This window comes from Onychostruthus taczanowskii, unplaced genomic scaffold, assembly GCF_017590055.1.
Source record: "Onychostruthus taczanowskii isolate IOZ18803 unplaced genomic scaffold, ASM1759005v1 scaffold3, whole genome shotgun sequence".
Classification (NCBI taxonomy): domain Eukaryota; kingdom Metazoa; phylum Chordata; class Aves; order Passeriformes; family Passeridae; genus Onychostruthus; species Onychostruthus taczanowskii.
The window spans coordinates 310,486-337,663 of NW_024500349.1; the positions used below are offsets into that span (position 1 = coordinate 310,486).

The window sequence follows — 27,178 nt, forward strand, 5'->3', positions numbered from 1 at the left end:
CCGGGTGGCGCGGCCGCCACGGCGCAGGGAGCGGCGGCGCGGGCAGAGCCCGGAGCCCGGGAGGGAGCCCGGGAGCCGCAACCGGAACCGGAGCCCGAGAGCCGGAGCCGGGCCGTCGCCGTCACCACCAGCAGCACGGGCGCCGGTGTGCTTCTCTCGGCAACGCTCCTGGAAAAAGGTCTTTTCCCTCCCCCGTAGCCACGGGGATGAGCTGCCGCCAAGCGTTTGCCTGCTTAACGCATCACAAGCGAGAGAGGATGCGGGCTGCAAAGGGACAGTCTGCCTGGTTTTTGTTCCTTGCAATCGTAGCGGGAATAAAGTGTGCACGCGTGTGTGTGTGTGAAAGGAGATAACGCCGATGTTTACTGATGCTCCCGCTGTAATCTTAAAGGAGATTTGCTACGAAAGTCAATGACACCTCTCGCGGAAAATACTAGCTGTGCTCGCCGCCGAGTGCCTGCCTGTGCCGCACCGCCCGTAGTGGCACACCGCGGGGGTCCCCTTCCGGAGGGGCTCCCACCCTCAGGAGAGAGCAGAGGGCAGGAAGTTGCCTCCATCCCACAGCCCCACCGGGCGCCCCCGGGGCGGTGCTCTGGTGCCCACGCAGACATCCAGGGACCGGTCCGGGAGGCAGCACCGGGGACGCGGCCCAGGAGAGCCCGACCCTGCTCTGGCCCATGGGAGCACCCCTTCCCCGCCGAGAAGTTACAGGTCTGCGCCCCCACTCCTCGCGCCCCGCCGAGATTTCCCGGCCGGGACCCGCACCGCCCCGGCCCCGGGAGGACGGGGCAAGGCTGGCTGCGGGTGCAAGTAGTTGCCGTGAGTTTGTTCGTTCTCCGCCAGGCTGGCGCCCTCCTCCCCGACGACCTTCCCCGTGCCCGGCCCGTGAGAGGGGCCGGGGACACTCACCAGGTAGAGAGTGGGCTGCAGCAGAAGGACCGCGTACCAGTACACAGCCTGCATCCTCGCCGCTCAAACTTCCCCCGCGCTGCTTTCGCTGCCTCTTTGTTCCTTCCAGAACATAGATCCACCTGACATCCACTTTACAGAACAAGCAGAGCTCTCACCAGCCTAGACAAAAACGAAATTATAGATCCCATGACCACAAGACAAGGTTAGGCTTAGCACAAGGGGGGAAGAGAGGTGTGTAGGAAAAGGGGGGGCGCGGGGGGCGGCGGCCGGAGAGAAGGAGGAGATGGGGTGTGTGAATGGGGTGGGCGAAACAAAAAACGATTAAAATCGAGTTAATCCATCGACAAAACAAAGTGATCGCACGGTCCGAGGTGGCGGCAGACCGCCTATAGGCAGCGCTCCCCGGCGCTCAGTCCCTTTACTGGGCGGGAGAGCCCCGTGGTGTAGGCTGGGACGGCCGGGGGTGCCACTGCCAGTCCTGCCGGTCCGTGTGCCCTCGGCGGGGACCGGGCGGCAGCCGCCCGCCAGTTGGCTGCGGAGCCCCGGCAGCGAGCTAGGGAGCGGAGCGGCGCCGGAGCTGGGAGAAGGCGACAGCAGACGCTGGGGTTGTGGCTCCGGATGCTTCTGGGCGCTTAAAGCCGAGGCAGAGAGCTTTGCCTTCGGGACGCCCGAGCAGGATCTGCTTACCCCTGCAAGCGCCCACCTCCCTCTGCCGCTCCTAAAGGCGTGCCGTGCCTTGCCCCGGGCCGGGACCGCGCCCCGGAGCGCCCCGACGGGCGAGGACCCCCATCCCGGCCCCAGCCCTTCTCCGCCCCCGCGGCCCGCGGACAGCCCCGCCGCCGCGGGGGGGTCGCTGTGGGGATACGTACGGCGTGGGGGATCCGACGGCGGACGGGGCTCCGCGGGACGCTCCATGGGCGAGCCTAGAGGGGCTGAGTGCCGCCGCGCAGCCCACCACCCCTGCGCATCTCCTGGCCGCGCTCCGCGCCGAGGTGTCCCGCGGCCGCTGTGCATCCAGCGCAGGCACTGTCAGGGCGGCGGGGCGGCTGGCAGGCTCTCCCCCCCTTGCCTCCCCTTCTCCGCACACGGCCGCGCTCTGGATCCGCCGAGCAGGACACTTACGGGAGGAGGGAGCTGCCCGGGCTGCCCGCTCGCCTTCGGCGGGGGGCGCGGGCAGGAGCGGCGACACCGGCGCTCCTGGGCGTCCAGGGCGATTTGTCTCTATTAAAAATGACTTATTGGCGAGTGAGCGGAGAGCGCCTGCTATTTAACTTCAGATAAAATCTATCTGCAAAGACCTTGGCCGATCATCTTAAAATAAAGCGCTGGAGCCGAGCACTGTCCGAGGCTCACTGCTTGGGGAAAGAGAAAGAGCAGCGGAGGGGGGAGGAGGGGGGGGGGCTTGCTTGGCGAGGGGGGGAGGGAGGAGGGAGGAAGGGGAGTGGGGCTTGCTTGGCGAGGGGGGAAGGGAGGAGGGAGGAAGGGGAGTTTAGCGGCGTCCCATCCTCTCCGCTGAACGGGGTGATGAATTAGAGCCCTCCCTGCCTTGCGCTGCCCGCCCTGCCCACCGTGCCCGCGCTGCTGCCTGCCGTGTGCCCTGCCCTGTCCCTGCTGCCTGCCCTGTCCCTGCTGCCTGCCCTGCCCGCCCTGCCGCCTGCCGTGTGTCCTGCCCAGCCCGTGCTGCCCGTACTATCTGCCCTGCTGCCTGCCTCTGCCCGGGAGCGGGCGCTGCCCTCCCTGCCCTCCCTGCTGCCCGCTCTGCTGCCTGGGCACAGCCCTTTCCCTCTCTGCCTGCCCGCGGGAGCCGGCTGTCCGCCTTAAAGGAGCACGGCAGAACACCTTCTTCCTCTTTCTTCCTTTTCATTTCAGTTTTTCCTCCCTCTGCGGTGTCCCGTGCACGGACAGAGCTGCTCCGCCGGGGAAGTCGCGCCAGCCAGGCACGCAGGTGGCAGGATCGCGGAGCCCAGATGGGTGACGGCTGCGGGAGCCAGGCTCCAGGATGGAAGGGTTGCTTCTCCCACGCTAGCGGGAACCTGTAGCTGGACAGCCCCTCTGAGTGAAGCTGGAAAACTCACCCCTGTCTGGTGCTGTGGCTTATCCTGCCAGCTGTCATTCAAATGGAAAGGTCTCACCGACCTGTTTTTGCTTCTACTTTACAAAAAATGCTATGGATGTTTTTCATACACTCTTCAATCCCCTAAACGGTATCATTACTAGTGTGACATTGGGACAGGGTGAAGGGGAGGATACCAGCAACACAGAGCATCCTTACCAGATACCCTAACTCAATAGCAAACCTCAGATTTATGACTTCCCAAAGCCAAAGCAGGAAGAAAACCAGTAAGCTGTACAGAGAGGGAAATGAGAAAGAAAATATTTCAGTTGTCCTGTCAAATCCTTCTCTCAGAGCATATAGGGGTAACTAATATCTGTGATCTGAGGCTTCAGTATCAAGCTGTAAAATACTGGTTTAATTTTGGGGTCTGAGTTTGAAACACTATAATAAAAGGGGAGCAGGAAAAGAATGAGGAAGGTAATGATTACTCTTTGAAAGAGCTGCACCAGAGCCCTCCCCCATAGCCGTTTCTGCTCCAAACACCTGGAAGATGGACACCTCCATATGCTTCCAGCACCATCACTCTGCTAGACATGCAGAATGCTCATGTCACAGCTTTGAACAGAAGTGTGCAGCCTGCAAGGAATCATACTGTCATCCTGCCCCTCCAGACAGCCTCTGCGTTGCAGTGCAGGCTAAAGCTGCCTAGGGACTTCTTGTTTCAAAAGGATAACAAAAAATTGCAGCTGACTTTTCCCTTGCAACTACCTCCTTCCTATCTCTCTCACTCTCACTTCTCCGCAAATCTGGGGCTAGAACCACACCTAATAAATGATCTAGAGAGATGAGAGATGAGAAACAGAGGGAGAGAGGATATGGCTAGATAGATACTGCTCTTTTTGCATAGAACAAACTTGCCATAGACTGTGTGGAGCACACTGCTGACCATTGCAATAACTTGCTGTTTAACACAGCACAATTACTCTTATTTGAGATATGAAATTGTCAGGTTAGTATGGAGCAGAAACAGCAAAGTCTACCAGGTTTCAGTAGATCATGTTCCTGGAGAAGACAGGAATTTCTTCAGGAAGGAGCAATTCAACTCTACGTATAACTTGATTCAGTTATACCCAAGTTCTGATCACTGCCTTCACGTTAGAGTGACAAGGCAGTAGTCCTAGGAGAATAATCATTCCTTCAGCTGGTCAAATAGAAGAAGGTCCTCCTAGTCTTTCTCATCCAGATCCTTATACCTTGTCTAGAGGAGCATTATGGAGGAGTTCCTGGCTCCACTGGAATCACAAGCATGCCTCATCTTTACTTCATCCCATTGAAATGTCCTCACCCTGTGAAATCAGCAAGGTCTCCTATAAACAGCCTGGTCTGTGTGGCATCTATTTGAATTGAAGCAAAGTGTGTGGCATCTATTTGAATTGAAGCAAAGTTCTTAAGGATGGATGAATCTATTTACTGAAGGTTCAGACCATTCCAAGGTTTCATTGGCTTAACTGAGGGCTTCTTTCTTTGCCCTTCAGCTGACCTCCTTAGCCAGAGGCCGCTGGGACAAACTTTCTAACTACAAGAGAACTGAGATTTCCTTCAGAAATGCTGCTTGGATTGCTCTTTTCTCCACTGCCATTCCAGAAGAAGGGAGTAAGGAGTATATAGGAGTCTGGATTAAGCATTTTTATTATTAAAGGAAAAAAAATGCAAACTCCAAAGTATTCTACCTGTGAACATGTGATACTTTTTCAAAAGGAATAAAATGATAAAATGCATATAAAAATCTGACATTTAAGATTTTTGGATACAGTCATTTGACTTTCATCTGATCCTGTAATATTGGTGCAGCAGCTTAAGTGGAATATTAGATTTTTACAGTGAATTAGTGAATTTTAATTTCAGCCATTTGGATGCTGTTTGCAATTTTAACAATAAAGTCCTCATCAAAGAGTATCAGCTAGTGAGGTTTTAAAGAATCGCAAGTTTTCGGCTTAGTAACGGACTTTTAAAAAGACCAGTTAGACTTTAGAATGTAATTGGACTATTTTTAAAGCTTGGAATTACATTCTAGCCTTTAGATATCTGCCCTGTTTCTGCAAAGATAGCGTCCTGGCTTGAAGAACTGAAAGGGTCGCAAGCAGAAAATCCAGAGACAATGGCAAGTGATTAATAACTGTTACAGGTTCCAATGGAAGATGGGCACATGGTTTAATTGCTTGAGGCACTAGAAGAAAATACAATGCTGTAATGATAAATATCAAATGATTGTGCTAAACTTACTGCACAGTGTAGCTAACCTGTCTAAACATGGACAATTATTTATGAAACAGTAAATAGAACTGAATCCCATGGAATCCTATTCATAGAAGCCACATCTCTTATTTTGGAAATAAACTGATTGTGAAAAAAAGCAAAGCAAAGCAAAGCAAAGAAGGCAAAGGTGGGCCAGACAACAATGAAATCTATTTAAAATGCGAAGAAGCAAAGGAATAAGAAGAGAAAGTCTGATGAATCAGTGTATGGCAATATGAAGAATATTTCAGTAAGATTATTTAATGAGTGCTATGAAGTGTCCAGCCTGTAAACTGCACAGTACATATGTAGGGCATGTGCAACTCTGCTATCTTATCTATATGCAAGCTGAAGTACTACTGAATTCAGCTGGAGTTGCATATGCACTACAATGACAGATTATGGCCTCCACAGCTTTTCTATATTTGTACCATACAGTGTGTGGGCCAGATGCCTCATATCACTCATGTAAATAATCTTATTGAAATGTTCTTCATATTACCAACCATTAACTCATCAGACCTTCTCTTCTTATCCCTTCCCCTCTTCACATTTTAAATAGATTTCTTTTGTTTCAAGGAAATCTTCATGTTTGAAGAGAGCATTTTTATGGTTGGTATAAATACTACAAACAGAGTCCCTTGTCACATTTTATTTCCATTTTTCAAGGTCAGAATATGACTGTATGTACTATTACTATTTCTAAATATAAAAATATCTCTGTGAGACTTTTATTTTTATTACATTGATTTCTGCCTACTTACAGTCAAAGGCATACCACAAAGTGATGTTTCTCTGTATCCCATATGGAAAAATACAGGAATACTCTAATCCCCTCAAGAGAAGTGCCTTGTATTCATGGTGCTCTTAACTATTTCTCCTGACACTATACCATGAGGATTCACACCATGCTGGAGTGAGTTGTGATGTTCAGCATCAAAGAAGACTAAAAGGTAATGTAGAAACAGCTGTGTCTGGACCACTCAGTGCTTCTGTGATATAAAACATGAGTAAGCCTACAGGCTTCATAAGACTTTTTGCAGGTGACATTCAGTGTACACAAAAAATACTTGAGATGAGGTAAAACATAAATTATAATCTATATGAATAAAACTTACAGCCAAGTTTATCTATGGGATTTCTCATTAGTAATGTCTTTAAATTCAAGGAGGAGGGGAAATCATTAATTTAGTAAGTAAAAAACTTTCGAACTTCCATTGCATAGGGAGTTTCTTTTCTAACATAATATTTATAATTATATATATAGCTATAATTATATAATTATGTATAGATATTTTTATTTGCATTCCACTTTTATTTTATCCATTAGATCTAGATAATTTTCTACAGTGGAAATACAGGAAATAGAAGAGTTTCTATAATAACTATAAGAAGTGGAGAAAAATAAAGTAAGAAAGAAGTCTGTACTAAGTCTGTATATTAGGTCCAGAAAATACCAGAACTTGGGTGAGTTTCCAGAAGACATAATTAGATTTCAAAAATAATGTAGGACTAAGTGAATTGTATAATTAAAATCCAATTATTAGAATATTTCATGATGGCCACTCTAGGGATTATTAGCTGACAGCAACACTTGTTGGAATAATAAAACTTGATAACAAAAGTTTTATTAAAATTTCTGGGTCTGTAAGTATGGGTTTTAATTGCAAAATAACACAATGTATACCACGTCAGCTGGGAAGGCTTTATACAACAGAGCCAAAATATGAGAGTTACAATGTCTTGAAGAAGAAATTGATGAAAGGGAGTCTGCAAAGCCAGTTTTCTTCCTTTCAGTGATGGTGAGGAAGAGAGCAGGGAAGTCTCTGAAGGCTTCTTGGGCTGCTGGCTGAGCTGAAGGAAGGAGAAATGCTTGCAGCCCAGGGCATGGTCAAAGCAGCTGCCCTTGGCTCCTGGGAGCAGTTTGCTTTTGAAGGGTTGAGTCAGAGAGCTGCATAAACCTTGAGCATTCAGAGCAGAAGGACACTCGACAGAGAATGAAGAAGAATGGCAAAATTTCACCCTAAAAGCCTGCCAGGGTATGACATCTTGGCTCTATATTGTATGTGCCAAAACAATACTGTGAAGCCGCACCTTGTAAAGCAGCAATCAAATATTTTCCATTCACTGGAAAGTAAGCAGGAATAAAATCTCTGATGCAGTGTTAAGTTCACTGAAGGAAGATCTCTTTAGTATCTTTCTCTCTGACTCTTTTTTTCTCCTTCATCCTGTATTGACTGCAAACACCCAACAGCAGCGCTGTCCCGAAGCCAGAATTTACTTGTCACTCTATGGAGTGGCTACAGCTGCAGCCAGGCAGGGCAGGACATCAGGCTGCACGCCCAGTCAGGCTCTTCTTGATGCTGGAGCCATCACACTGAAGGCTCTGGGGGCAGCTCTTTCCACCCACTCTTTTACCTCTTGGGGCTTGTGGCAGGCACATTGGTGCCAGGCTGCCAGGCAGGGGGTGCTGGGTCTGCTGCTTTACATTAACCTGCTCACGGAGCCAGGCTGAGGCTACAGCTTTTACATGCTGCAGTAAAAAGCTCTGTTGACCTCAGGAAGGGAAGTACAGGTGGTAAATTACTGGAATGGCTGTGTCCAAAAGGAACCCTATTCTCTTTTAAGAAAGCATCTGATAAAAGGGTAAATTATCTCAGATAGAAGAGCCTGAGCTCAGACACAGGACCCTTCATGTCAAATACAGCTGTCACTGGCTGTAGCTAGGAAGAAAGCAGTTTCTGAGGGAGTGTTCAGTGTGTTTTGTTGAGCTCTGAACACTTTCACATTGTTTTTGTGTCATGGTGCGTTTGTAAATTACCAACCACACTGATTTTGCCTCTAACTCAGTGAGTGGCAGAACCTAAGGGGGATTTTTTTACCTTTCATAATGAATAACTCAATATTGTTTTACCTATAAGACAAAATGAGCTATCAGGAAACTATTAATAAAAACTTTGTCTTTCATGTTTTAGAACTGTAAATTTGAGTGACATTCTGTCCATCAGATAAATCAAAATATTGAGACTTCCTTTGAACAAGGTGGACTTGAACTTTTGTCAGAAGTCTCCTTTGGATATGTCTTGCAGCAACAAGAATTTTTAAAGACAAATTTTTTCCAGGTCCCTGATCAAGTAAATTATTTTATGTGGTCAGGTCTTAAGATCAGCAAGGAATATTTTTTAAATTATTGAAGGCTGTTTACATTTCATGATCAAGACTGTACATTTTAGCTATAGTACTTAGGACTAGAAAGGCACCAACATGTTTTATTTTCTTTGTTAGCTAGAGGGCATTTTCTTAGTCATAGGTGTGAAAGACAGGTCAGTTAGACAACGGCCCACCCAAGTGAACAACATCTTGTTACCTCACTACAGTACAAAGCAGCTTTGATATTTTCACTGTTTAGAGGATCAGAAAGAAATGTGGCAGTATGGGAGGGAGCTATATACTTTACAAAGCCATGCAAAAATATGTCATATTTCACCTGTAATAGCAATACAGTAATGAACTGGTTTTGTTTACCCAAGCCTACATCTGGTATTAAAACCAAGTATGATATTTTGGATTAGACTATTGTGAAATCTATTAGAAGTAGACAAACACTGGGAGAATTTTCACCTTTAACGAAAACCTGAAATAGATTTTCAACTTTATAAGGGAAGAGAAAGCTTCAGACAACTTAACAAAAAATTACAGAGGAAATCAAAGTCCCACTTTTGCATTGCAGTTGCTGCTGAGGTATGAACAATTTGCTACAAAAACAGAGACAGCTGTTAGGATCGCCAGTATTAATGAATACATGTTGAAAAACAAAGGGATGCCAATTTGTCGAGTTAGTTTTTTGTGCTTTTGCAATAGCTACACTGCACACATTTCCCTTTCACTCTTGAGAAAACTTCACTAAAAAAATTTGGTGAATCCAAAAATGAGAAGAAAGAAAAAATAGGCAGTTCCCTTGGTTTACATAATTTAATACAAAAATTCGTGCTTTCTCTGTCAGAGCCTGCGGGGTGATGGCGTTAATTGCACTGGATTATAGCAATCTTCCAGTGCCACCTTGTGGCGCAGCACAATACCGCAAAAGGCATCCAACATCACCCTCGCCAAGCAAAAGCAGCCAGTTATCCATGCAGCCGTGCATAAACACAACAGAGAGGTGGAAGAGAGTTTTCATCTTAAATATTAAACTTCTGCCCCTGCCACAAGAAAATGTCAGCTTTTGCTGGTAGAGATTAGTACCCACCACATCTAATGCAGATATTTGGGTGCTGCTCTAAGGATGTCCCATAAAGCAGTGAGCAGAAAGATCCCCAGGGAGGCTTTGCAGCATTGCTCTAAGTTACACCATATAATTCAGCACTAAGGAGATATATATATATATATATATATATATATATATATATATATATATTTGTTTAAGCCACCATTCATATTTTACAATGTAATGGCAGAAGCAAACATCACCATATGTGGACATCTATTCCAGTCTTGACTACTCTCCCTGTGAAGATTGTTTCTCTCAGGCCACCAGAATTTGTCCTGCTGCAGTCTGAGGCTCTGTTATCACACTCACAGCAATAGAATCACAGCTCCTGAGCAGAGCCCTTCCACACTGCTACGAGAGCTCCTTGTGCACACACAGAGTACCTTGGTGCCACCAACAGATAGGTGGACAGAAGTCCACTGGAGCTGGAATTTAAGAGATTTAAATCACCTGAAATAAAACTGGTTGATTTCATTGACATTGACATTTCATTGATAGTTTTAAACAGGGAAGGGATTTGTTTGAAAAGGAAAAGTGTACAAGGCGCAAGGATGTCAGCAGCAGTGGCAGTATGCTGGCAAGAGCTGCAGAACAGCTCATCCACAGACTGGTCCTGTGAGCTGTGATTTGGGGGTGCACAGTCCAGTTCCCCAGGCTGGTTAACCTCATATCCTCCTGTGAAACTGCCCTTCACAGCTGTACAAGACTTGCAGTAATTGCAAGGACATTTGGAGGATATTAAAAAAATTGAACCAAGGGGAACCAAGTGGCTTCATGTCCTGTGAGAAAATCCATGAAACCCACATATGACACATGAATTAAAATAATCTGCAGGATGTTAAGGGAGACTTTACTAATGAGATCAAAATCAGTCCTGGATAGTTATGCCTCAGATGGTCATGCAGTGCTAGGCAAGCATCATCCAGCAGGCTTTAAAATGGGATTCGTGTTTTGGAGAGTCAACCAATTACCCTACTGATAGATCCCTCTTTCACTTTTCATCCTATACTTCTTACACATCTATGCTGACAAATCTTTTGTTTCCTGTCATCTGTCAATAGTATATATTATGTTATTTTCAAAGGTGCTGAGCTTATGTAGTGTACCACTCATAAGGTAATAGGATCATAAAACATAATTGTAAGAAGCACATTTCCAGAAGATTCATCTTCGTCTTAAAGACATAAGATGTGTCCATGGTTTTATTTCTACACATAGATTTAAGGAGACTATCAGATGCTGACAGAAGCCTGATTTAAACAGCAATGATGTTTAAGTCTAGCAAGGTGGCCATGATCACCCCAGCTCCCAGGTAAATTGAAGCTTGCAGATTTCACTTTTGTCTTTACAGAGAACAGCTTTAACATGAAGAACAGTACTCTTCTAAGCCAAGCACATGTTAGCTTGGCATCTCTGTATATATCAGAACACAGATGTACTATTTTTTTCAAGTTCAGATTGCTTGCAGATTTAGATATACAGTATGAAATATATATTCCATAGAAAGAACAAACTGTTTAAGATAAAATCTGCTTTTCTTACCTGATGAGTTTCAAACACTGCAATAAAATAAATTCAGTAAATTTGGATTCTATAGATCAGCTAGTCTTAAGGGGGAATTGCATTTAAATTTGAGACAGTTTGGGAATTGTGTAATTCAATTAGATTTTAAGTTCAGCTAATTTAAAACTTTGCCATGGTACAGTGTACCTAGACAAAACAGACATACAGTTTTAGAATTTGTTCAATTTGAGCACCACTTATTAAAATTAAGCAAATCCTTGAGCATGGTAGTACATATTCCTAGTTTGAATTAAATGCATGGCTTTAACAATATTAACTGGATTCAGTATAAAGCCGGCCTGAAAGAGTGATAAATAGGTTGCTGTTTGGTTTCCATTTGAGTGCTGGGCACTGCAATGGTAGATTAATTACCCTTAATTAACTATCTCCTTTGTAGAAGCTTGGAGCAAACTATCTAATGAGACCAGAAGGAGAGCAGAAGCCCCTTGATTCAGGAAATGCACAGGTATCATCTGTACCATTATCTGCCCCCGGAGCAGATGGGGTGTTCTCACAGCAGCCGAGCTCCCGGCCCTGGCAAATGTGACAAATGGAAAGAACTTGGGGAGACAGCAGAGCACCACCAATCCACGTGGAGACAGCACAGTTCCAGCTGTGGGCTACAGCACCTGTGCTGGTAAACAGTCCTACATCAGGGCACCACTCATCTGAAAAGGAGCAAATTTTTTCCAGTGACATGGATTCCCTTAACCCTAGGGTGTCCATAAATTCTTTTTCACCAAGGATACCACTCAGTGGACAAGGAATCTAGCTTTCATTGTAAAAGACATACACTACAGAAAGATTCAGTTGTTAAGTACACAGATAATCCAGTTTCCAAAGCCTGGCCAGTGTTTTGTAGGCCACATGTAATAGCACTGGACCTCTGAAGGCTTCTAGATAGTTTCTTATACAACATCAAAGAGGATGTGGCAGCTCTGGACCATGACAGCATCAATATCAAAGGGAGAAAATGTAATCTTTTGGGCTAGAAAGTATACTCTGAAACTGCCACAGAGACAGAAAAAAGATACATTTGAAAAGCAAGGTTAAGAAAGCAGTAAAGGCAGAAAGGTTAATTCTTGGAACTCTTTGGAATAGCTGAAATCTATGCAAGAAGGAAAAAAAAACAAAATTAGAACCAACTCACTGATTAATAGAAACAAAGAGAAGTTTTAAATTTTATTTTTAAATAAATAAAAGTCAAGGAAAGCCAACACCTATAAAAAGGTATACACTCTTTCCCACTCAGTAGTGTTATACCTCTATTTCTATCCAAGCAAATGGCATATGCCTTCACCAAGTCCATACCTCTGCCAAGGCTCTGGGGCTTATCCCTTTGTGTGGTATCTGAATTCCATGCTGTTGGAAGGGAGGCTCTCTCCCCTCTGTTCCTCAGAGGACTCATAAATTCTCATTAGAAAGGCTTATATGCACGACAGCACCTGGAAATAGAGCTGCCTCACCACCATGATGAAAATCCAAGGTGATTCAAACACCCAGAGCACATGTCATTTCCCAGTCCTTTTACAGGCAGCAGATACCCCTGTTCATGACATGAGACCCAGCTCCAGAGCTGACAGCTGAGAACAAACACTGTCTGGTTTCCTGAGAAAGTACCTTGAGATGGGCTGGACACTGGAGAATTCAAAGCTTTGGGATGCTCTTGACAAACACAGCCTGAAAGCACCGTGCTCTCAAGGACTAAGAGAGAGTCTGCTCTTTGTTCACAGCCATAGCCAGGGAAATGAAAAACAAGGATTCCTTCTTAGCAAGGAGTCACAGGGAAATGTTTGGCATTAGATAACAGCTTCCTCCTTCTTGGACTAAATACCCCGGGGAAAGACTTCTGCTTTTGAATCTTTGTTTACTTCAGATATTCCCTCCTTCTGATGCAAGATACTGGTGGATAAATCAAGCAGGGCCCTTTCATCACAGCAGCAGGGTGGGATCATATAACATTGTGTGACAGAGCAGGTCAGTGAGCTATTAACAGTCTGAAGAAACCTTCCTAGAGGTTCGAGTCCCAGGAACTGCTGTTGTGCAGAAGGGTGTCAGAGGAACCTGCTGTGTGCTCTTGTCAGGGCTGAGGACTGGAGCCACTGTGCTGCCATATTTTCTGAAAAATCCTTTTGCCAGGATTTTCTCCTGAGAAGCTGAGGAGCCTCAGGAAAGAAATGTAAACAATTACTATCTGCTGCTGTGGAATGCAACAGGTGCATCTTCCATTGGTCCATGTGGATTGTTTTCACTTGATGACCAATCACAGCCACCTGTGTCAAGGCTGTGAGCAGTCACAAGATTTTATTATTCATTCCTTGTTTTTTCTTTTCCAGCCTTCTGATGGATCCTTTTCTCTGTATTCTTTTTTGTATAGTTTTAGTATAGTATTTTAATATAATATATATAAATGAGCCTTCTGAAACAGGGAGTCAAGATTCTCATCTCTTCCCTCATCCTGGGACCCTCAAACACAACCATACCATTGCCCACTTATGATTGCATGACATAACAGCTTGGACAGTCCCCACCAGAAAAAGCTGCAATTGACTCAGGCCCAAGCAGTGGTCTACTTCAAACTGGCTGCAAAGGAGACATAATATAACCTTCTACTACAGGCACAGTGACTATGCCAATAGGAGGAGAAGCGTTGGAAGAATTAATGTGAAAGGTATTTGACTTTAAAAAAAAGTGAACTCCCTAAAAAAGAGAAAGCTGAGAAAGAGACAAAAGGGCAAAGATTTTTGCATGGTGTGGAAATTGTTTTAAGATGTCCTGTTAGATGTTGATTCTAAGTAAGCCATCCACTACTATCACAAAAGTTTAAAAGGAACAAAATCACAAGTCACTTAGAGTTAACAAAAGGGTGAAGAAAGATTTCAAAAGTAAAAAAGAAAAAAAAAAAAGCAGTTTCATCCAAGTGAGGAAAAGAGATCATAAAAGTGGAAATTTTACAGAAAACCACAAGGAAGCCCAAAATATTTTTAGGAGCAATTTGCTGAAGGCATAAAAATGTTTCATTAAAAAAAAAAAACCCTCATTTTAAACACATCAGAAGTAGGACAGCTGCCAGCTAGTTAGTCAGGCAGATGTATGATCAAGATGTAAAAGGAATGCTCATGGAAGATAAGGTTGAAAATGTTTAATGAATTTTTCCACTACTGTTCATGGTGGAGGATCTGAGGGAGGCTCAGGCAACAGAGCACTTTATATGGGCTAAGAATATTATGATCTGTCTCAAACTGAAATGTAGGAGAAAATAGTACAGAAAAAAAAATACAAAAAAAGTTGTAACAAATCATGTTGCAGAATTAAAAAATGTTCACTTGGGACACCTAGAAGAATTCATGTATGAAATTGCTGAAGAACCAACTCCATTTCATATCTTCAGACACACACCAATATTGGTACCAGAGATGTTAAGTTGGGTGCCAACTTTTTTTAATAGTTGTTGACATGAACTAGTAAATCTGTTTTTCATCTTGCGTAAATTTGTAGAAACTATATTAAAGAACAGAAGACATAGACCCAGAAATAAATATGATATGTTGGAGAAGAGTCAGTATGACTTTCATGTGAAAAGTCATGCTTCATAAATCTATTGCATTTCTTTGAAGTGTCAATTAATATGTAAACAAGGATACTGCAGTGTAGTAGGAATATGAGAGTTTAGTTAAAAGTTTGGTTATATTCTCTCCATAAGGGCTTTAAAAACACTCTGCTTGCCTGAAGGAAGATGGAGGTCTTGTTATGAATTAAAATTTTTCACAACAAGGAGACCGAGCCAGGGGGCTCAGAGGGATCCATGTAGGCATTTCTGGTGCTCAACAGATTGAAAGTCTGAAAGGAACATTGTACTGATTGTGCCAAAATTATTCAGAAGTGGAAAAAAATTAGGATGGTAGTGAAAAGTTGCAAAGGGACCTAATTTACTAGTGGCTTCCATGTAGAGTGGCAACAAAATGTAAAGTGAAGCTCAATGTCAGTAAATGAAAATTTTAACATGTGCTCTAAATAATTTTCTTCCTCTCAGGAAAGAGGTGTGTGGAAAGTAGAAAGTTTAGCTTAACAGTCTGTGGGAATCATTAAAAAAAACCAGATCTTAATTATTTAATTAAAAAAAAAAAAAACCAAAGTCAAAAAACAGTAGTACAAGAAGTATGTTGCTCACAAATGGTTACTACATCCCCATCGCTGACTGTGCATAGGTCTACTCCTCTATCAGCAAATGGCTTTAACAGAAGTAGAAAAGCTGCAGAGAAAGATAAGATCACCACTGTGTTATACCTTCCACATAAGGAAAGCCTCTACAAACCACTTTTCTGCTAATAAAACCAATGGCAAAGGAATAAAATTATGTGAAGAAGGAAAAAATCCCCTTCAAATGCATCAACTTGTTTGTTCTTGTACTCCAAGAAATACCCCAAGATGCCTGAGAGCCACTGTTAAAATTCTGATGCTACTTTTTCCTTTCTCTGTTGCAATTTTTGTTTAGGTGCATCTGAGTGACTAGGGCAAGAAAGATGCCAATTTTTGTAAAAGGAAATGGAAGTGCTGTTATTCAACTCTGTTATAAGATCACTAAATCTTAAAGCTTGTCTCACAGTGCAGGAGCAGTGAAGCAGGAAATTGCTAATGCAAAGTGTATAAGAGAAGATCCACTACAGCAGGATTCAAACTTCACCCCAAAAGTCACTCTTGCAAAGAGGAAAAAGAAGAAATATGTGAGCAGAGGAGAGCACTATGAAAATTAAACAGCTTTCCAAAACAAACAAAAAAAAAAGAACCCAAACTAATCCTTTTACTACTACACTCAAAGTTTAATTGTGTTATTAATTTGTGTGTAGTATTTAGTCTTCAGTAATGCAGACAGCTGAAAAATAACTCAGCTTCACAGAACTTAAACTGTATCAGTCCATTTAATGGAGAGCTGAAAAAGTTATATGATTTATTTTAAATTTAGTGATAATTTATCTGGGGAGACAGTTTGATAGTAGCACTTTGGTTTTAATGATTTCTAGCTAAAAGTAGCTCACTGTCCCTGTGGTGTTTTTGTGACCCTGCATGCAATGGTAGTGGGCACTCCTGGTTTGCAGACTCACTCAGGACATGCAATTCTCTAGAGCAATTCTGTGTGAAGAGGTATTTTAGATCCTGTGTAATCTATGACCTTTAGGCACCTTCTTTAATTCTGCATTAATTAAGCAATAACACGCATCAATGGTACTACTAGCACTATTTACATCTAAACGTTTGCAGAGCTATTGCTTGTATACCTGCAGACATGTGACCAGCTGTGTCTGGCAGGTAGGGTCGTGTACAAGTATGTAATGATGCCATTTGGGTTTTGCCTTTTCTTTTTATGTTTTCTATATTCTTCTCACACATATTTGTAACTCTGTCACCTGTTGTTTTCCCAGTACTTTTCCATGGCCTTTCCCTAAGCAGAAAGACAAAACAAATTCCAGAACTCCAAGCCCCAGTGGGTACAAGGCCCTGTCCTATCTTGGCTGTTCCTGTGTTAGCACTGAAGGGGAGGCTCCAGAGAAGGACCTTGCATCACTAATTGTCTTCCTAAATGGTACTTTTAATCAATTATGCTGATTTCCTAAAACCTATAAAAATGTACCCCCTGGAGTGGGTGGGCTTCTGTGGACATCTTTCCATAACTGCTCCTGAAGGCCTTCAAATAAAGAACCTCTTTTATATTACCTCCTTACTAAAATTATCTCAACTTTCATTTCCAGGCTGGAAAAAAGGCAAGAGTTAGAGGACTGGCAAATGAAATCATGTGTTTGCAGAAGTCTTCAGTACAAAAAGTCCATCTGCAGATAAATTACATCTTCTTTTCCTGCGGTGGTATAAAACATAAGATTCCAAATCAAAATTGATTTCCCACTGTTTTCTCTACCTAGCTGATGTAGTGTCTGTGGTAAATGTCTTTATCTCTTCATGACATTGCACAGACCATTCTGTAAGCCCAAGGGAATCTCTCACATCTCAGACTGTTTCTGGTGTCTTCTCACCAAAGGAGGCTGGGCATCCTAGAGCCCCACTGACTGGAGAAATGTGCTATGAACAAAATCCTATCAACATTTTGGATTAAATACAGCATTATCTGGGGTTTTCTTATGTTTTTTTAAATTTATTTACCTATTTATGGAAACAATTAAATCCTCTGCAGAAATAATGTGTAAAAAAACATAGCCATCAGCATGTAGCTGCAGACACAACAGAGAGTTTTCAGTGTATTTGTATCTATTATAAGACAGTACCTTAAAAAACCTGAAATAGACACCCATATAATGCTTCATTCTGACTGTGTGATGTGTTCATATGTTTCAATACTTATCATGCATAGAGGTTAAAAATATTAAACAATTCATTCTCACAACAATAACTGAAGCAGTTTGGCTATGTAAGAGAACTGCAAGTTGGAAAATTTAAGGGCTTAAACATATTCTAATCTCAATAGAAAAAAAACTCTGTAGTTTATTCAAACTAAAGCTATACTTGGTTCCAGTCTTAAGGTTAAACTCTGGTTTGTACTTGTTTTAATCTGGTGCATCATTATGCCAAGAGATGCTGCTATGGGCGAAATTTCCAATTTGTTGAGCTCGTGATACAAAGCAAAATGCTTCATATTCTTTTCATCCTTCTGAGCAGAAACCAGGAGCATCTACTCCCAGAAGGACTGTTCAGTTGATCCCTCACTCTTACACAGTGTTAGCAGGACAGAGGGCCAAACACACTATACACATGTAGTTTGGGCAGTATTTTCATAGTCACCATTTCTGATAGGGATTCAACACCTTAAGCACAACCACCTGCACACTTAGATAGCTAAGTTTCACTGTCAAAAGACCAAGGCAGGAAACTCCAGAGGGCAATTCATCTCACACAACTCAGTCATGAAGCTTTAGAGCACTTAGACATTTGATTCATCATTTTGAAACTAATTAGACACCTGCTTTAGTTAGAGTACATTTTGTTTTCAAGAGGCCATATTTCTTCATTGGCTGAGGAAGGGGGCATAAAACAGACTAGACCCTGGCTTTCAGACAAGTAAAGCTAGAGAGAATGAAGCCCACTTCCTGCGTCTTCTAACTTGCTGTAATCATTAGTTGTGAATTTTAATCTACGGTATGTAGGCAACCCCTTGCCTGACTGCTTCCAGACCCATCATCCAGACACTAAAATCCTAACCCTAAAGTCCAAGTTACTTAATGGTCAAAATCAGAAGCTGTCATGTAAAAAAAAATCGTGATACCAATTTGAAATTACTTCAAAGGTCACGCTACAAAGCCTTTATTTTTCTCCAATACAAATGTTGAGCAGTCATCAGTTAAGGAAAAATGTAAAGCTCTTGTTCAGACCCAGGGATCAACGCAGGCATCACCACATATAGATACAAACTAGCCAGGAACACTGACTGTCAGGGACAAGCAGCTATTTTCAAACACAGCCAAGGTGTTTTCAGCAGGGAAATTACTCCCATGCTGCTTTATGCAAACAAAGAGCTTTTTTATAAACTCCCTAGTTATCTATTCTGCTGAGAAGTCCACCTCCACAGCCCAGTCAAAAATAAATGAATAATATAATGCACAAAGGCTTCTGGGGTACCTTTGCCATCCTAATTACAGGCAAAACAATTTCCCATTCAGTGTGTAACACAATAGACTTAAGTGGATGAAGAGTCTAGTTCTATATCTACTCTAGATGCCACCTTGGACTGTGCCACAAACCAGCACCTGGAAGCCCCCAAATTTGGGATTTCTGTCTTGGGTCTTTCATCTCTCTCTTAGACTGAGATGCCCTAATAGACATGAAAATAGATAGATGTTGTGACAAGCAATCTGAATATGGGCAAAAATCAGCGTGGTGGAGCAGCAACTCAAATTTATGTAGCATTTGGCCTCTTCCAGAAGATAAATAGATCAAAACACTAATAGATTAATATTCTCTATGTAGATCTCCCGTCAATCTTTCTTACAAATCAACATCCTTACCTGAGGAAGAGAAGGGACAGGTACTGATTTCTTCACTCTCATAAATCATGACAGGACTTGAGGATACAGCATGAGGCTGAGTCAGGGGAGGTTTAGGCTGGATAGCAGAAAAAGGTTTTTCATCCAGATAGACGCTGGGCACTGGAACAGGCTCCCCAGGGAGGGAGCACTGACAGAGCTCAAGTGTTTGGACAACACTCACAGGCACATGGTGTGACTCTTGGGGATGGTCCTGTGCAGGGCTAAGAATTGGACTCAGTGATCCTTTTGGGTCCTTTCTGACTCAGGATATTCTTTGATTTTATTATTTTACTGCTGCCAATGAGCAAGCTGTGTGACCTGTGGCCTGTGTACCATTTGGCTGAGTTATATGCTGCCTGCTTCACTCATCCATTGTACTCATTAGCAAAGGCCTGAAGAAAAATGACTTCATTTGTATCTATTTCTTATCCAGAATTCCCGCTGGATGCTCAGCTGTCAGAACATCTCTGTGTTTGAAGGTATTCGAGCATTTCTGAACTAAGATTTGAGTTTTCTCCTGTATTAATTACAGGAACATGCTGAGCTGCTCTTCAATCAGAAATCTCATTTTTGCCACACAAGAATGTATGACATACAGCTTACAACAAAGGAAAAGAAGTGACAGCTGTATTTAACACTTAAATTAAATTGAACTTGATGTTTCAGAAACCATTGCAAAATAATTTGGAAGAATCTCACAGGATCAAACAACATAATTATAATCTGTAGCAGTAGCATGATGTTGGCTGAGGTTCTCTTGTCCTAACTTTGTGCTTTCTTCCACACGGAGAAATGTCAAAATTCTGAATTTCCCGGTTAGTAAATCTGCCAACGACACAAAGCATTTTGCTGTGTATCAGAAGCTCAACAAATTGGTTGACATGTTGGAGGGAAGGGATGACAGGCTTGGGAGGTGGGTCTGTGAAAACCTCATGAAGTTCAACAAAGTCAAGTGCAAGGTCCTGCAGCTGGGTTGGGGCAATCCCCAACATGAATACAAACTGAGCAGAGAATGGAGTGAGAGCTGCTCTGCTGAGAAGGACGTGGGGGTGCTGGTGGATGACCCAGCAATGTGCACTTACAGCCCAGAAAGCCAAACGTGTCCTGGGCTGCATCTACAGCAGCGTGGCCAGCAGGGCCAGGGAGGGGATTCTGCCCTCTGCTCTGTTCTGCTCTGCTCAAACCCCATCCACAGTGCTGCATCCAGCTCTGGGGTCCCTAACACGAGAAGTACCTGGATTTGTTGTAGTCCAGGGAAGGCTACAAAGATGATCACAGTGCTGGAGTACCTATCTAGGGTTAGAAAGCTGGTGTTGTTCAGCCTGGAAATGAGAAAGATCTGAGAAGACACTAGAGCACCTTCCAGAACCTAGAGGGGACTACAAAAGACAGAGAGGGACTTTTAACAAGGACACATTGTGACAGGACAAGGGGTCATGGCTGCAAACTAAAAGAAAGGAGGTTTAGATATAAGGATCTATATATTAGATATAAGGAAGAAATTCTTCTATTGTGAGGATGGTGAGGCACTGGAACAGGTTGCCCAGAGATGCTGTGGCTGCCCCATCCATGGAATTGTTCAAGGCCAGGCTGGATCAAGCTCTGAGCAACCTGATGTAGAGGAAAGCATCCTTGCTCATGCCAGGGGAGTTGGAACTGAATGAACTTTAAGGTTCCTTGTAACTCAAACCATTCTATGATTCTGTATTTCTATAATCCTACCCTAGGTACCTCTGTGAAGGAGTGAAAGGAAAAGAAAAAAGAGACATAAGCTCAGGTCTAAATAAAGAGATAACACAGCAGTGAGATGTGATGTGACACTGTCCTTGCAAGGGAAGAGAACAGAGATGGACAAGGCAAGTGAGATGAAAGCAAGAAGTGGTTTATGTTTGTAAACAGGCTCATTGTAAAGGGAAGTGAAAAGGTCACTGGACTGGAATCAGTGACTGACAAAGATGAAAGAGAATATTGTGTGATGAAAGGATTCCTATTATTTACAGAAACAGGTTCTTGAAAATGGAAATAGTGTGTGACTGTGTATCTGCTGATGCTAGATGAGCTGCTAGTGACTGCATTAAAGTAACACTACTCAAGGAGGAAAAAGGAAAAAAGAGTGAATTAAAATATTAGAAAACTTATGGCATTTCTGCTAAACTGCTTAAAGAGCTAGTGAATGGTAGGAAAATGTTTTGACTGTATGTCCTTATAAAATTGTTACATTTGTTCATCAGAGGCCACTGCAAAAGCAGCCATCAAGAAAGTGCTGCAGGAAATCAAGAACTGCCAAAAACAAATGGCAAATATTTGTACAATGTTCCTACCACTACTAATAGGCCAGCCTGTGAGGTGTTTGTGACTTAACAAAAGATGTGGCTGAGTGTGCAGTATGTCCCCAGAGATGGAGGTAGTGAGAAGAGAGGTTGGTTTGGGGTCAGTCATTCTGCAAAACCACAGCAAGAAGGTAATCCAGGCTACTGAAGAAAGACTAATGGAACTTACAGGTAATTTCACGGGTGTAGATGTAATCCAAAATATTTTTACAGGGGTTTCTACTCAAGTGTCTACCCGAATTTCTCTTCAATTCTAAACAAAGAGAAGAGAAAGAGTAGTGAGCAACAGGAGTGTAAGAGTAAGACAGTAAGAAATAATAGAAAAGAGTAGTGCCTAGTAAGAGAAAAAAGATAGTAAATATCTTCAGAATAAGCAGAGCTGTGCAAATGGCACAGTACTGTGTATTGTCTCCTAAATAGCTCAGTGGTAAAAACATGAAGCACTGGTAGCAAAACTCTACAAGCAGAAGTATGAGTAGGTGAGTGAGAAAGGAACACAGGAGAGAAACTGCCAGCCAGCAAAATGCTGACTGTGAGAGAGAACACCCAGAGTGTCTAGGGAAGTCTGCAGATTGCCTTTTGCCTCCCCTTACTTATACAACAAACCTGTACTGTCTGAATGCAACAGCCCCCTCTCCTTTTTCCACAGGAGGGGCTGCTAGAACAGCAAGAGTTTCAACATGCACAGGTCCTGTTGGTCCCCTCACTTAGTCTGGTAGTTCTTCCTGAGTATGAGTTTGCCTGCTCACTTAAAACAGGGGAGTCAGACTTCAGTGACAGTCTTCTGTCTTTGCTAAGCTACAGGAAGAAGAGATGTGTGCTAAAATAATGCCTGAAGGTACAGTGAGATTAGTTCATAATGCTGAGCCTCAGCTGGACTCTCTGGAAGCTGCAGCTGCTGGGTAGTGTGGCTCTGAATAATAAATAATAGGAAGAAAACACAGAAGTGTCACTAGTGTTTTCACCTTATAAAAAATGTATTAATTGTGTCATCCAGCTACTTCTGTGCTGTACTGAAAGGGTGGTGAGATGGGCTCTTAGCTTACCATGGTGTTTCTCATCCAGATATTATCTGAAATACCCTTGGTTATCTTTGCACAAAGGTAATATGTTCTGTCCTGAAAACACTGACTGTGCCTCTGCTGAGTGATTTCCCTTTGGGCACAAGCTACCACATCACAGCATCTCCCCATGGTATGCCTTCTGATAATGGCATCTGTTTGGCTTCCCTGAGTAGCTGTGTGATTGCCTAGAAGAACTAAGTTGTGACCCATAAAACTCCTAAATAAGCTAATATTTGGTCAATATTCTTCCAAAGACCTGTTTTAGAAGAAAGTCCTAGTTATCTCAAGTAGATGACACCCATTTGAAATGACATCTCAGGTCATCTATAGTCCTATTTTAACTTTATTAATTTTTTATTGATCCTAAACAGAAATTTATTTTGTATTTGCAGTACTCTTTTTTTCATTCTTCACTGAGCACATAACAAAATATGCATGGCTATAAACTCTTCATTGTTAAGTACCATAATGATTTCAGGATGATTGGTTGTGACAAATTCAATATTCTCTTTGCTAAAACTACCTTGAGAGGGCTGTGAGCATTAGCTGGCATTCCCTGAGTGTATTTCTCATTACATCCCATCATTTTACTGTCTTTCAACAATGATGTCCCCTGTCTTCATTCCAATGCTGCCTTGGGATATAGTAATGAGTCCTCCGACCATTTTAGTCTCTCTCTAAAGGGAAAGCAAACAAAGTGCCAGACAGAGAAGATAAAAAAGCTCACATAGTAGGAAAGCAGGGAAGGAGATGGGACCATACATCAAAGAAATCATCAGTAGATTTGATTCACACTGGGTCCAGGCATCACTTGACTGATCTGTAAGAGACACCAGCTTGGTCTCTTCTGCAAAACTCCATTGAAATAATTTTAGCTTTCTAATGCTATCTGATCCCTTTGTCTCAGCTGCTCGATTTTAAGTGTTCCCCCTGAGTATTTGAACATGGATGCAAAACAAGTATTAGAGAGTTGTGTGATAGAGCTTGACATTTATGAAATAAAAGGAAAGACAGTCAAGTTTTGTTGTTTGGGTTTTTTTACTCTGCCAATTGCTGGAGACCTTTCCATGGCTATGGTATCATCATTAGTTTTCAGTATATAACACTGAAATTCAATTATGGATAACACATAATCTTCCACATCTTTAGCTTTCAGCTATTTGCAGTCCTGAGAAAACTGTATGTCTTGACAGTCCACAATTTTAAACACGGTAATATCTCTGCTTCAAGGACACATCTCTGTTCCTTCCCTTCAGAGAATCATAGAATATGCTGAGTAGGAAGGGACTCATCAGAGTCATCAAGTCCAACTCCTGGTCCTGCACAGGACATCCCTAAGAGTCACACCACGTGCCTGAAAGTGTTGTTGAAATGCTTCTTGAACTGTCAGGCTTGGTGCTGTGAACACTTCCCTGGGGAATTGTTCCAGTGCCCCACCACCCTCTGCATGAAGAACCTTTGCTTGATATTTACCCTAAACACACACCCCCTCTACACCCCCACCGCCACCCTAGTTCAGCCTCATGCCATTTCCTGGAGTCTTGTCGCTGTCACCACAGAGAAAAGATCACTGCCTGCTCCTCCTCTTCCCCTCATGAGGAAGTTGTAACTGCAATGAGGTCTTCCCTCAGTCTCCTCTTCTCCAGGCTGAACAGACCAAGTGGCTTCAGCCCCTCCTGATATGGCTTCTCTCAAGGCCCTTTACCATCTTTGTTGCTCTTCTTTGGACACCCTTTAATAGTTTAATATCTTTTTTTTTTTTTATTTTGGGCCCTAAAACTGCCCCCCAGGACTCAGGATGAGGCTACCCCAGCTCAGAGCAGAACGGGACAATCCCCTCCCTTGCCTGGTTGGTGATGCTGTGCCTGATGCCCCCCAGGACACAGGTGGTCCTCTTGGCTGCCAGGGCACTGCTGACTCATGTCCAACCTGGCATCAACCCGGACCCCCAGGTTCTTTCTGCAGCTCCAGCCTCTCATTCCCCAGTTTATATTCACAAACAGGCCTGGCCTGCCCCAGGTGCAGAATCTTTGCAGAAATTACCGGAACCATTATTTTTCTTCCCCTCCTGGCACATCTCCTTGTGCTTCTCCCTTTGTAGGTAAGGAGAAGGCCTTCACTGTTGACCACTGAAAGGCAAGTTGGCCATTGCTTCTCCCAGTTCCACTGCTTTGCTGCAATGAGGTTGGATCTAGCCCTCCCCAGTTTCTGCTGCTGCAGGACTGACCGTGGGTTAGGGCAATGCACAGCTCAGCTGTGGCTGCTGCTGCTGTAGCTTCCAGCTGAATGAACGTTTCTCCACAGCACAGAGACTGACTTGGTCAACACCTTTGTGCCTGGATCCCAGTGGTTTTCACCAGCCAATGGATATCTCAGTTCCCACTCTTTTTGACCAAGAAATTAATAATACTGGCTCTTTACATAACTGAGAAACCAGCACCTATTTGAAATCCCTGCAGTTGTCAGTGCTGTTGTCCTCTTTAAACTAAAGAACATTTGACAGCTTTATGCCCTAGCAACACAAAACAAGGCGGATACTATGCTGTTCAAAATAATTTATTCTTGCTGGGAATGTGTAGAAACCACTTGATGTAACACATGCTTTCTCATCATAGTTCTCTGCAGCCCCACAGACTTCCTAACCTATGACAAACATCCTAGGGAGGTTTGTATATGGCTTGGGAGCTATAACCTGGTATGGGAAGCATGAAAATCACCTGTAAAAGGCACAGCACATTGCTCAGATTTACCAGGGAAGTCAGAAATAAATGCATGATTTATGGAAGAAGTGTGCAGAAGAGGTTGTTCAAGCTCTAAACATGGCTGTTGTGGTTCCTGATGAATCTTTTACAGAAAAAGACACTTGATTTCCTTTCAAATGTAAAGAAAAGGTACAAAAGAGACTTTCCACAATTGGTTTTCCTCCTTCATTTTATGCATTCAAAACATTGCTATAACCACTTACTGAAGGACTATACTATCCAAAGCTATAGAAGGCACTCACAAATCCAGTGGAAGAAAAGGACACAGATATACAAATCAGAATAAAATACACTAGCTCCTCCTTTCCCCTTCACAAAAATACATCCAAAACACAAACCTGATTTTCTTGCAATCAAACACATATGGCAGTTAGAGGGGCAGGGTTACTTTGGGTCACTCCCCATTGCCACCAGTCTGACCCTCCTCATCAAAAAGACTGCTTATGGCTGCAGCTATTTCTCCCTTTGACCACACCAAGTATGGTGGCTCAGTGGCCACAGCCTCACAGGGGCTCTCAAAAAGACAAGCACAGCACAAATACAGCAAATGTTTTGTCCCTTCCTTCCTTCCTTCCTTCCTTCCTTCCTTCCTTCCATGTCAGTCACATCTATGCATTTTTGTCCCCACTGATGGTGCTTTTCCTCAAGGCACTTCAGAGCTGTAAAGTGCAATTCCCTTCCTTCCTTCCTTCCTTCCTTCCTTCCTTCCATGTCAGTCACATCTATGCATTTTTGTCCCCACTGATGGTGCTTTTCCTCAAGGCACTTCAGAGCTGTAAAGTGCAATTCTCATTTCTTCATTCTCAGCTGGGACCTCAATTACAAAAGCTCATTCCCAGAGAGAGAAAATTATCCAAATGATCCTAAGACATCTAAACATTTCCAGTCACTACAGAACTATGGATAAGCAAGCAGATACAGGTTGAGGTACTCTAGGGAACAGGAATAAACATTTTTGGAAGATAACCTTTCCTCTGGTGTTTTGTCTGCACTGGCACTTTCAAACATCTGCTGCTTCCTTCCACCCTTTACTGCAATTCTGTCATAACTTATCAGTGATGGCCAGGCGGTATTTGCATGGCAAAAGTCAAAGGAATATCTAGATTCCTCGGGAAGGTAAAATCTTATTTTACCCTCTAACATGAATTTTCAGATTGTTATTGCAGGACAATGTAAAGAGCACTGACCTGCAGAGGATTTTGTCTTCTACATAAGACATAAAGTGAGAGTCTGCTATGGCAGTCACTAAAGACACTGTGACACTTTTGTTTAAGGTGTATTATTTCCTCTACTCTGGTGAAATCCCAGCTGTGAACTTTACATTCCTTCTATCTCCTTTCTCCTTAAAATTAAATTGGATAGGATGGTTTTCATTTCCTGTCCCCTCACTTCTTGTGTTGTGAGGCTACAGGCAGTTAAAAAACCACAGTGTTTCACCCTGGAGGTGCCTGTATCTCAGTAAAAGCTGAAATAATCCTTTGTGAAAAGATTTACCTGTCTCACAGGAATGTTTTGAAGTTTAAGCCTTTTCTTTTCTCTTCTTTTCTTTTTTTTAACAGGATTGAGATAAAAAACACCACGACTATACAGATGACCTGCATATTTACAAGGAATTGACAAATTTTGAATGCAATTAGGAATCATAATTTTCTGAGATTTCAGTATCCTTCATCATTTTTTGAGAAGGGAAATCAAAATAAAAGCAATTGAAAGGTAATCCAGACAGGAAAGGAAAACCAACCACAGTGCTTTTCTTTAAAGGAAGTAGCTCTCTCTGCCAAGCATGATCTCTACAGGATGTATAAAAACTATTGTGAAGGATGGCTGTCATATTAATGCATTTTTGGGTCTTTTCCTGCAGCCACTTTGAAGACATGTGACTCAGCTCTATTTTCTTTC

General features: G+C 43.0%; 1 protein-coding gene across 1 annotated transcript in view; it reads right to left on the reverse strand.

Annotated features, from left to right (window-relative positions):
* Positions 1–2,211, reverse strand: part of NXPH1 (neurexophilin 1) — a 137,969-nt gene extending 135,758 nt beyond the window's left edge. Inside the window, exons 1-2 of the mRNA XM_041408664.1 lie at positions 2,035–2,211; positions 910–1,071 (exon numbers count right to left, since the gene is read on the reverse strand). Of these exons, the coding sequence (XP_041264598.1) occupies positions 910–963 (54 nt within the window). The 5' untranslated portion in view covers positions 964–1,071; positions 2,035–2,211. The remainder of the gene's footprint in view (positions 1–909; positions 1,072–2,034) is intronic.
* Positions 2,212–27,178: the final 24,967 nt, after the last annotated feature.